General features: G+C 53.5%; 1 protein-coding gene across 1 annotated transcript in view; it reads right to left on the reverse strand.

Annotated features, from left to right (window-relative positions):
• Window positions 1-5,918, reverse strand: part of CSPG5 (chondroitin sulfate proteoglycan 5) — a 29,932-nt gene extending 24,014 nt beyond the window's left edge. The window contains exon 1 of the mRNA XM_061585699.1: window positions 4,660-5,918. Within this exon, the coding sequence (XP_061441683.1) occupies window positions 4,660-5,918 (1,259 nt within the window). The remainder of the gene's footprint in view (window positions 1-4,659) is intronic.
• Window positions 5,919-11,804: the final 5,886 nt, after the last annotated feature.

Here is an 11,804-nt window from a genome sequence, read left to right on the forward strand (position 1 = left end):
GCTTCTCAGCTGTTTGCAGGATCAGCGGGGGGTGTGTGTGTCTGCTACAGGGAAACCCTACACATTGCTTTTCAAGGTGCTCTGCACTTGGGGTGCCCCTGTGTCTTGCACCCGGAATCCTGGACAGTCACTGGCTCTCCTACATCACTCTCCTACATCACAGCCTGTCAGCGCTGATAAGTGACTCAGGAACAACATCTTGTCAGGGCAGCATTGACCTAATTCCAGCTCTGCTGAGCAGGCACGGCGCTGTGGGGGCAGCGAGGGCCCAGGAAATCCCTCCCCTGCCCTGCTCAGCCGGCAGAAACCTCAATGTCTTAGGTCATTCCAGTAACACTGGGCCAAGCAGCGTGTGCAAGCCTGCAACAGGGACAAATCTACCTTATAGGGCTGTTGTAAGAAGTATTGAAAATGACGTGCCCACTACACTATTCTACTAACAGCAGACTCATCCTCTGAGCACCTGTCCTTTTGGAGCCAAAACAGTATCACCCACATTCAAATCAGCAGGCTTGAGGGAACCGTGAATTTAGACCAAAAAAAAGGAAAGAATCTCCCAAAACAGGCCAATGAATGTATTCCGCCAAGCTTTGAAGAGCTGGCTCTTCAGACAGGCCTTTGGGACTCACGGGGAGGGTTAAATTTTTACGACGAATAGCCTACTACTCTGTACTGGAACTGTTTTATTGTTTTATTGTTATATTGTATTTTATGATGTATTTTATTATGATGTAATGTATTGTTGTTAAATTGTACGTCGCCTAGAGTGGCCATTGGCCAGATGGGCGACCCACAAATTAAATTATTATTATTATTATTAATGAAAACTGAGCATGTTCAGTGGGCATGGAATGCCAAGTGAACGTGGGGGAGGGGGTGGAATGGAAAAACTGGGGGTGGGGGAAGGGGAATACAATGGAGAATCCTGGACGAGGGCATGGCTGATTGAAGCACTCCATGCTGCCACATTTTGTTGCAGATCTAGAAAATGCTACATCTGTCCGTTAGGGATGAGGAACATCTGTGGTCCTCCAGACATTGTTGGACTCCAACTTCCAGCATCCACAACAGCTGCGGGTAGATGCAACGTTGGCTCCATATCAGTGGGGCAGTGGAATCCGCTCCAGGTTTTAGTTGAACTTTCAAGGAGCTCCCAAGGTGCTTCAGCCACCACTGGATAGATGGGAGCTGTACTCCCACAACATCTGCAAGGCCACAGGCAGAGTGTCTGCTTTCTGTTCTCTTTCCCAGATAGCATCTCCAGGTAGGGTTGGGTATGCATCTTTCGAGAAGTCCCTGTAGAGGCAGTCCCTGTAGAGGTGGGTATGGCCTGATCTAAATAAATAACCCAGTTCCCAAAACTCTAACAGGAGTTCAGCATGAGCAACGAACGCACACCAGGATAGGTGAAGCCAACAGGAGCAGATCTCCTCCGAGTATGCTGGGTGGGGTGTCCAAGGCCACATTTAGCCTCCACGCCCCATGCCTTTTACTTTCTCCCATGCCAGCAATGAGTTGCCATGCAGTCCTATGGGGAAAACTAGAGGGCAATACTTGCGGTCACTGTGGCATTGGGGGGCTAAACCAGACCCTTCTCTGACCCCTCTCCCCAATGATGAGGGGCCCGGCTACCTGCTCCGAGACATGCGCTCAGTGCCCTCCCTGGGGGGATCCTTGCAAACGTATGTAGTTCTGTGCAGAACGCCCTCACTCTCGCAGCATCAGGCCAGAAGGAAGACCAATGGCCCCTTGTGCACAGAAACAGTCCCCATGCAGTCTGGCAAGGTCCCCGGCAGAACTGGGGGGCCCTTAAGGCCATAAAGAGGGATATTAGCATTCTGAACAAAGAAATAAGTCACTCTCTTGACTTACTGTCAGGGAGACTCTAATTCAGCCTTTGTCAACCTGGGATCCTCCAGGCATTTTGGACTACAATTCCCATCAGTCCCAGCCAGCACAACTGATGGGAGTTGTAAACCAAATCACCTGGAGGTCCCTAGGCTAGCAAAGGTGGCTCTCCTTGCAAATGCATGGACATAGCGCACATTCGCCCAACGGCTGTGTCCTAGAAACCACAACATTGGTTTACTGACTCACAATATTTACTGACTTACAATATTTAAACCGCTCCCTAGCCTCAGGGCAATCTCCAGCCATTTCAGAAGCACCGGTGGAGGAAGGCTCAAATTCTGTCATCTAAAACCTGCTTTGAGACAGCTATCCTGGGTGCTTCATAGCACCACAAGGCAAACCTGTGCACAGAGACTGGAAAAGATTTCTGTGCAGGTCTGTCCTTGCTTCTCTGCCAGTTGCCCCCTCCCCACAAAAAGCAATGAGGGCTCTTCCTTACAACAGCAGATGTGGGGAGGGTCGTGTTTCTAGAATGTACCACTGCAGATTGCATGCAGGGGTGGGTCGGTGGGGAGGAAAGTTTGCACAACAGAATGCAATCCCATACAAAAGAAAAATTTCCCAGAATGTCAGGGGTGTCAAGTAATAACTCCATGGAGCCTCCAGCTTCAGAGCAGTGTATCTCTGAATTCCAGTTGCCGGGGGAAGGGGTCTTGTTTTCATGCTCAGCTTTTGGGCTTTCTTCAGACATCTGGTTGGCCACTGTGGGAAACGGCAGGTGGGATTGGATAAGCCTTTGGTCTGATCCAGTAGGGTTTCCTTCGATGGCAGTATTTGGGCTCAAGAAGGAATCTCACACAGTTAAGACTACCAGGGGAGCCTGGTTTTTGCAGGGGGCTTGGCTTGCTTGCTTGAATCATCTGGTGCTATTTGCACTGCAGGTACTTAGGGACACCGGAAGCCGTCAGACCATACTGGTCAATCTGACTCAGTATACCAACACTGGCTGGCAGCAGCTCTCCAGGGTTCCAGGCAGGGGGTCTTATCCCAGCCCTATTGAACCCAGGGCCTTCTGCATGCAAAGCAGACACTCTGCCACTGAGTTATGGCCCTCCCTTGTTTGCATTCCCCCTCCTCTTACTGTATAAAGGTTGGGTTCTTTACAATGGAGAGGTGGAGGTGGAGGGTTGTGGGGAGGAGAGGGCTTGTGGCAGCCCAGCCTTTGGGACAGGGAGGGAGGGTCTGTGACTGCACTCTGCCCCTGAGGAACTGGCATTTGGCATCCTCCAAATTCCTCTCCCAAACCCATCAGCGCCACAAAGCCTTTGACCCGGACCCCTAAGCGACGAAATGTTGGATTAAGCCCCTGACACCTTCAGGGCACAGCTGCCGAATGATCTGCTGCTTCAGCTGAAGACGCTGAGCCAGAGGGCGAGCAATGCTCCCTTTCTTTTCTAGGACATAGGAGTCAGGTTGATCTAGTTCAGTGTTGTCTGCTCTGACTGGCAGCGGCTCTACATGGTTTCAGGCAGAGGCTCCTTTCCAGCCCTGCCTGGAGTTGACGGAGATCAAGCCAGGGGCCTTCTCCTGCAAAGGAGACACTCTGCTACTGAGCTTCAGACCTTCTGACAGAGGAATCTGCCTTACACTGTGCTGGACTGTTGGTCCATCCAGCTCAGTACGGTTCACACTGACTGGCAGTGGCTTTCCAGGGTTTCAGACGGGAGATGCTGGGGACTGAGCTTGGGGCCTTCTGGATGAAGAACTGGTACTCTTCCACTGAGCTGTGGTCCTTCCCCATACAGAAAAGGGGGCCTGAGTTGAACCCCCAAGCAAAGCAGAGACCACATCTGTACAACCAGGTTTGCTCATTCTTCTCTCTTAGCCCCGCCTCTCCTCCTTCAATCACGCCCATTTAGCAACCCACCCACGCATCCGTCTTTGTCCACACCCCTTAGTCAAAGTAGCAGATGTGAAGCAACATTATATAAACCTAGTGAAGTATCCCTCAGCATATACAGAGTGCATTTCCCTGGTCACCAACCCACTGCAACATCTCCCCATCACTGATAAACGAAGGAGAAAGGTCCTCAAATCTGGAAGCAGAAGCCATGGGCACCTCTTTTTAGAAATTCAGCACTGCCTCACTTTCCCATGGTAGGACGATGAGAACACAACCTTAAAAGCATTTAACATTTAGGGGGGGGCTCCCTTACCAGTAAACTTCATGCTGGAACCCCACAGCTGTCCAGACCAACTCACTTGCACCACTGAAGAATACTAAGGCCTGGTCCACCTGAGTAGCCAAATGAGTTGATGGAATCCTGAGGTGGCACAATAGACAGTACCACTTCAGACTACAGATGTATGTGTGGAGGGATGGGGTGCATTTTTGAAAGCAATTCCCCTTTTTTATTACAAAAAAGGCAAAAAGAAAATGAAATAACTCCTTGCAAGCAGAAAGATAGCTCAGCAAGGAGTGGGCTGGTCTTAAACCTTTCTCTCTGATGTGCTAGTTTTCTTACTTGCAGGGAATTTTGTGTGTGTGTATTTACACAGGTGGTGTCCAATAAAAAACTCCTCACCCATAGTATGATGTGGTACAATCCACTCTGATCACCTCAGGTTTCGAACATTCTCGTCCTGTGACATGTGTAGACTTAGCTGAAGTTGGTGCAGTTTAGGTGGGCACACCCCACACTCCAAAATCAGACTGCAGTTGAGCATGGCCCACCCCAAGCCTTTTTAAGCTGCCACTTCCCTCTCACCTGCCAGGGAAGCCCCACCCACTCCAAGGAAGCCGCTCACCTGCAGAAGGCTCCCAGGTTCTCTACCAAGTAGCATTGCCCGCCATTGTGGCAGTAGCTGGGGAAGGTGTCACACACTGATTTGCAGGAGTTGTTGTGTCGGATGTAGCCGCTGCGGCATTCGGTGCCATTCTCGCTGCCAGACAGGCCGAAGTCCCTGCCAGCTTCTGCAGGACGGGGTCTGGGGGTGACCCCACCGCTCCCGCCAGAGACGATGAAAGTCTGCAGAGGAGGGATAATGTAGTGACGGCTCGTGGACTCCACTTCCTGAACCATGGTCTTGATTTTGGGCGTCACCGGAGCGGGGATCCGGTGGTCGTTCTCGCCCTCCAGGTCCCTAGCCAACCCGCCTCCTGCCTCTTCCTCTTCCTCCTCCTCCTCCTCCTCCTCCGGCTCATCCAGGTCCTCCTCATCCCCATCCGTATAGAAGGAGGTCGTGGGATAGAAATCCGACTCGTCGAAGGGGGTGAAGTCATCGTAGAGGTCGTGGAGGGCCCAGGACATCCCTTTGTCCTCTGATGGCTTCCGCTTCGTGGAATCCAAGGGTCCACCCACCCTCTCTCCGTCAAACAGGTCATAGTAATCTATGTCAATTATTTCGGAGGCCAAGGGGTCTGACGATGGCTTCGGGGTCTGGGCAGCTTTGACAGGAGGCGTGACCGCCAACCGGGGAATCCCCACGTCGAGCCAGGTGAGGTCAGTGTGGCCTTGTCCTCCCCCCGATGGCGAGCTGCTGGAAGACTCCACCCACAACTCCAAAGGCTCCTCCTTCGGGGCGGAGTCTTGGTCCGGAACCATCCCTGCCTCCTTGGACGTCTGGACAGCGCTGCCCGTTGTGGGGGATGGCAGAGCGGCAACCCCAAATGGATCAATCGGAAGGTCTGTCTCGGCTGGATTGTGACCAAGGCCTTGGCCTGCAGGCGAGCTCATCTCAGCGGCAAACTCCAGGGTGGAGGGGATGGTGGTCCATTCAGCAAAAAAACCTTGTTCTGGGGAGGTCTTGGCCTTCTGGTCCCCGCTTCCCGCTTCCTCCTGGCTTTCTGGGATGGGGGATGGGCTTCCCAGCATGTCCTTTCCATCAGATACCTTCCAGGACCCATCCTGGCCCTGGACCGGCTGTGCAAGGCTGGTGACGCTGGACAAGGCTTCCATGGGGCCCTCGTCGCCATTGCGTTGGCCCAACAAAGGCTTCTGCGGCTGGCTGGGGCTCCCTCCAGGGCAGCCCAAACACAGGCCTGACTCGTTCTTCTCTTCATCCATCTCACCAGAAAAGTACCTCACTGAGAGACTAGCCCCAGGGGGGCCACTGGCCACTGGGCCGTCAGAAGCCAGAGCAGCCGCCTCCTCACCGCCTGGGAGGAGAGCAGGTGGCTTGAGCTGGGATTCCTTGGCTCCAGCGGCATGCCACGAGGCCTTGGCTGTGGAGGCCACCCCGCCTCGCCAGGAGCTATTCCGGGGCGGCGCCGGCCGCTCCTTCCCTGCAGACTCCCTGTTCGCCGTGGCCGGCGCAGGCCACGTGCTCTTCCAGGCGGCTCCTCCGACATCTGTGGCATTTGGGGGTCTTGGATGTGGCTCCGAGGCTGAAGGAAAGAAAGGCAGAAGAAGTCAAGGCCTGGCCCCTGGAAGATGGAGATGCACAGGCATGCGCTTCTCTCCTCCCCACCCAAAGCAAAAACCTCCTACGGACCATTCTAGTGAGCCAAAGGGAGTTTTCCCAATGTCAATGTACGTTTTCTTTCTTGCTGCTGTTGTCAAAAATAGCCCTGGTCTGCCTCCCAGCTCATTCCCACACATTCGCACTGCCGGATTCAGCTCTCAATCCTCCTTCCTCCTCGTTTGGAGTGTAGTAGAGCAGAATTAATCACTTGGAAGGGGGGGGAGAGGAGGTGGTTGCTTGTAGTGAGCAGGGTGAAAATGTGGGAAACTTCTTTGGCAGCCCCTGTCGCCTCAGGGTTCATTTATCAAATCCACTTGGCTCCTCAGACCGACATCTCTAAGCTCCCACAAGGAAGGCACTGCAGTCAAGCTCAGGGAGAAATCCGTAGGCAATGGGTGGGCTGTCTCTGACACCCCCCCTCACCACCAGAGTATTCTAATTTTGGCTTCTCTGAGAAAGATCTCATTTCTGAGGGTTAAGACAAAGGGAAACAAAACCGGGATGGATATGGAAACAAAGCCAATCCCACAGAGAAAAAGAGAAAGGGTTGGGTGTTTTTGTTGGGGGGGGGAGGTAGGTAGGAAACACTCTCTCCCGACAGCCTATAGATTTTCTGTCGATTTGATTTTGAGCATCCCTGTAAAAAAGGATCACAGCCAAAGCCAGTTTCAGAACATTGAGGCAGCAATCCCAGAAAAGGTGGGCATCGCCTCTCTGTCTGCCTCCTACCAGAAGCATCCAATGGGGCACCTGCGTGACTGGCCATCGCCAGATACAGGACTAGGTGGACCTGTCAGTCTGATCCAGCCCAGCAACCCGAAAATGTTACAGTGACAAGAATTTGTTGCAGCGTTGTCCCCTGTTTGGAAGGAAGGTTGGAGAGGTGGATTCTTCCGGCCTTCTGACCTTAAAATCTATAGATTTACACATCTGACAGCAGCAAGCAGATTAATTCCCTTCTCATCCCTGCCAAGCTTCTGAGGTTTATTTATGACACTGCCACCCTAAGGACTATACAAATCGCTTCCCCCATCAAATGAGGCAGCAAGGTCCTCTCTTTTCTAAAAATAAAGGGATTCTCTTCTTCAATTCATTTCCCCCTTGATGGAATTGATAGATGGGGAGGCAAAGAGTGTCTGCTATGTTGCATCATCGCCACCAACTCTGCTTGTCTGCAACGGAATCAGCGGGACGTGATCCTCTTTCATTCTGCATCTTTCTGCAACCTCCCCCCCCACAACCCCCAGCCTACTTTTTAAAGAAAAAGACTTGGGGAGGGGGTCAGGCAGAGAGGAGTGTATGGATTTTGTAACACGTGTCTTGCATTACAACTACCCAGCCACAAAATGCTCCCATCCATGAAAAAAAGGCTCGTCCTAGGAAATGGGGGGAGGGATAAGAATTTGGGGAAGGGGAGTCTCTTCCCGCCCCCAAAGCCCCCCATTTCGCCATTTTACACCCCCAGCCACGTCTCCCCATCCCAATTTGTGAAAAGGTCCCCTCCTCCCTTGACCATTTGGATGTAGCAGGTGGAGAAAGACGCGCCCCCTCCCCGTTCTGACCCACGCTTGGTTTCCTGCAAGGCACCGTAGCTGCCAGGGAGGGGTGGGGGGCGCCCCCCCTTGCAACCCCCACTCTCCCCTCACCCCAAATCTATGCAATCCAGCAAACACCCCGCGCAGAAAGGGGACGAGGACGGGGGTCGGTCTCCATCGCCGCCACCTACCCACGAGGAGCAGCGCCAGGAGCAGCAGGCAGGCGGCGGGGATCCCCGAAGGGGCGGCGGCGGCGGCGGCGAAGGGGCGCCGCATCCTTACTGCACCATCGGCGGCGTCCCGCCCTCCGCAGGAGGCTCCGCGCGCGGCTCCGGCTCCTGCTTAGCGCCGGCGGACGCCCCGCCACATGGCGCCCACCGGCCGCGCCCGCCGATCAGCGCCCCACCGCCGCCTCGCCGGCCGGATGGTTCCCCATCGCCTCCCGCCGCCGCCGCCTCTAGCAGCAACGCCCGCCTCGCCTCGCGTGGCCAGCCCAGCGCGGAGGAAGAAAGAGGAGGCGCTTCAGTGCGGGGGATTACGGCGCCCGCGGGAAAGCGGGGGGGGGGCGGCGAGGGGGCGAGGGGGCGACGCCCCCCCGTTGCAGCTGCTCGGCCCCTCTCCGCACAGTTTGGCCCTCGGATGGGGGGGGCGCAGAGGAGAGAGAGGCCAAGGGGGCGCAGATTGGGGCGGGCGGTGAGAGAGCAGAACCGGGGAGGGGGTGCGCGGCAGAGGCGGGCCGGCGGGAGGCGCAGGTGAGCACCTGGGGGGTGCGTGGAAGAAGCAGGGAGGCGCGCCGTTGGGGGCCGGGCCGGGCATGCCAGGTAGCCCCGGACTAGTTGCGCGTGTCTCCAAAGGCCACGCGCGGTTATTCCCGGTCATGGGCCCCAGCTAACCCCCCCAGCCCCCTTCAGATCAAAACCCAGCGGCCCGCCGGCCCCGGGGGCGCACGTGCGGGGGGCCTTTTGCTACCCACAGGTAAGGCAGCCATTTCCATCACTCCAGGTCCCCAGGCCCGGAGTGGCCAATTCCTGTCTCTGCCCCAAACAACCTTTCCAAGACGCCATTGCCAGGGGGCAGCCAACGCCTGCCGGCGTGCGGATTGCAGCAGCAGACTTCAGAGGCTTGTGGCACCCTAAAGCCTAGCCCCACTGATTCTGGGAGAGAGCCCCCTTCAGCGGGGGGCAAGGGATGCATCTGATGAAATTCTGCACCTGACTCTGGTTGCGCCAACGCATCTGCGTCCGCCTCTAAGGTGCCACAAAAGGCGCTTGATTACCTTGACAAGATACTGGCCCTGTATGGAATGGAGACGCGGCTTTGTGCTCATGGCTGTGGGGGGCTCACCCCTCGCTGGAGCCTTGGATGACCTGTAGGGACTCTGCTCATTGGGAAAGGCCATAGCTCAGGGGTAGGGCATCTGAGTGGCATGCCAGAGGGCATCGCTAGTGAGCACTGGGTGAAATACCCTGCCCGAAACTCTGGAGAGCAGCTGCCAGTCCGTGTAGACAATACCGAACTAGGTGGGCCAACTCCATATGAGGTAGAATCCTAGGTTCCCTGCATGGGGCAGTAGGTCAGGGGTAGGACACCTGCTTTGCATGCAAAAGGTCCCAGGTTCAATCCCCAATGGCTCCTCCAGCTGGGCTGGGAGCAGACCTCTGTCTGAAACCCTGGAGAGCTGCTGGGGGGGGGGCATGATGCGGTCATGGTAGACCCTGGATCTGCTGAGCCTTCGCCCCTCCATTTTAAACTTACAAATCCCCTCCACACACACACACACGTTGCATATAGAGTACCTTGAAAAGTTCTAGTGCTGGTTCACCCCAGCCTCCGATCATCTTCATTTCCCAGTGCATATGAATTAGCATATGCAAATGTTATGCCTAAGTCCTCCTGGCCCCTAGGCACCCCCTGAGACCATCCAGGGGTTTGGTGGCGTCTACATAGCACGTTGCAGCTCCTCTCTCCTTCCAGAGCCTGGGCACAATCAAAGGGGTCTTTTCTGTCCCCACCCCATGTCCTTTGTGAACTCTCAGAGAGGCAGGCAAAGGGCCTTGCACTCCTTCCTCTTCCCATCCATGCCGTGCCAGCTGATGGCTCCATGTCAACGGAGCAATGGAATCATAAGAACATAAGAAGAGCCTGCTGGATCAGGCCAGTGGGCCATCTAGTCCAGCATCCTGTTCTCACAGTGGCCAACCAGGTGCCTGGGGGAAGCCCGCAAGCAGGACCCGAGTGCAAGAACACTCTCTCCTCCTGAGGCTTCCGGCAACTGGTTTTCAGAAGCATGCTGCCTCTGACTAGGGTGGCACAGCACAGCCATCGTGGCTAGTAGCCATTGATAGCCCTGCCCTCCATGAATTTGTCTAATCTTCTTTTAAAGCCATCCAAGCTGGTGGCCATTACTGCATCTTGTGGGAGCAAATTCCATAGTTTAACTATGCGCTGAGTAAAGAAGTGCTTCCTTTTGTCTGTCCTGAATCTTCCAACATTCAGCTTCTTTGAATGTCCACGAGTTCTAGTATTATGAGAGTGGGAGAAGAACTTTTCTCTATCCACTTTCTCAATGCCATGCATCATTTTATACACTTCTATCATGTCTCCTCTGACCCGCCTTTTCTCTAAACTAAAAAGCCCCAAATGCTGCAACCTTTCCTCGTAAGGGAGTCGCTCCATCCCCTTGATCATTCTGGTTGCCCTCTTCTGAACCTTTTCCAACTCTATAATATCCTTTTTGAGGTGAGGCGACCAGAACTGTACACAGTATTCCAAATGCGGCCGCACCATAGATTTATACAACGGCATTATGATATCGGCTGTTTTATTTTCAATACCTTTCCTAATTATCGCTAGCATGGAATTTGCCTTTTTCACAGCTGCCGCACACTGGGTCGACATTTTCATCGTGCTGTCCACTACAACCCCGAGGTCTCTCTCCAGGTCGGTCACCGCCAGTTCAGACCCCATGAGCGTATATGTGAAATTCAGATTTTTTGCTCCAATATGCATAATTTTACACTTGTTTATATTGAATTGCATTTGCCATTTTTCTGCCCATTCACTCAGTTTGGAGAGATCTTTTTGGAGCTCTCCACAATCCCTTTTTGTTTTAACAACCCTGAACAATTTAGTGTCGTCAGCAAACTTGGCCACTTCACTGCTCATTCCTAATTCTAGGTCATTAATGAACAAGTTGAAAAGTACAGGTCCCAATACCGATCCTTGAGGGACTCCACTTTCTACAGCCCCCATTGGGAGAACTGTCCGTTTATTCCTACTCTCTGCTTTCTGCTTCTTAACCAATTCCTTATCCACAAGAGGACCTCTCCTCTTATTCCATGACTGCTAAGCTTCCTCAGAAGTTTTTGGTGAGGTACCTTGTCAAACGCTTTTTGAAAGTCTAAGTACACTATGTCCACTGGATCACCTCTATCTATATGCTTGTTGACACTCTCAAAGAATTCTAATAGGTTACTGAGACAGGACTTTCCCTTGCAGAAGCCATGCTGGCTCTGCTTCAGCAAGGCTTGTTCTTCTATGTGCTTAGTTAATCTAGCTTTAATAATGCTTTCTACCAGTTTTCCAGGGACAGAAGTTAAGCTAACTGGCCTGTAATTTCCGGGATCCCCTCTGGATCCCTTTTGAAGATTGGCGTTACATTTGCCACTTTCCAGTCCTCAAGCACGGAGGAGGACCCGAGGGACAAGTTACATATTTTAGTTAGCAGATCAGCAATTTCACCTTTGAGTTCTTTGAGAACTCTCGGGTGGATGCCATCCGGGCCCGGTGATTTGTCAGTTTTTATATTGTCCATTAAGCCTAGAACTTCCTCTCTCGTTACCACTATTTGTCTCAGTTCCTCAGAATCCCTTCCTGCAAATGTTAGTTCAGGTTCAGGGATCTGCCCTATATCTTCCACTGTGAAGACAGATGCAAAGAATTCATTTAGCTTCT

Source organism: Rhineura floridana, chromosome 10 (genome assembly GCF_030035675.1).
Source record: "Rhineura floridana isolate rRhiFlo1 chromosome 10, rRhiFlo1.hap2, whole genome shotgun sequence".
Classification (NCBI taxonomy): domain Eukaryota; kingdom Metazoa; phylum Chordata; class Lepidosauria; order Squamata; family Rhineuridae; genus Rhineura; species Rhineura floridana.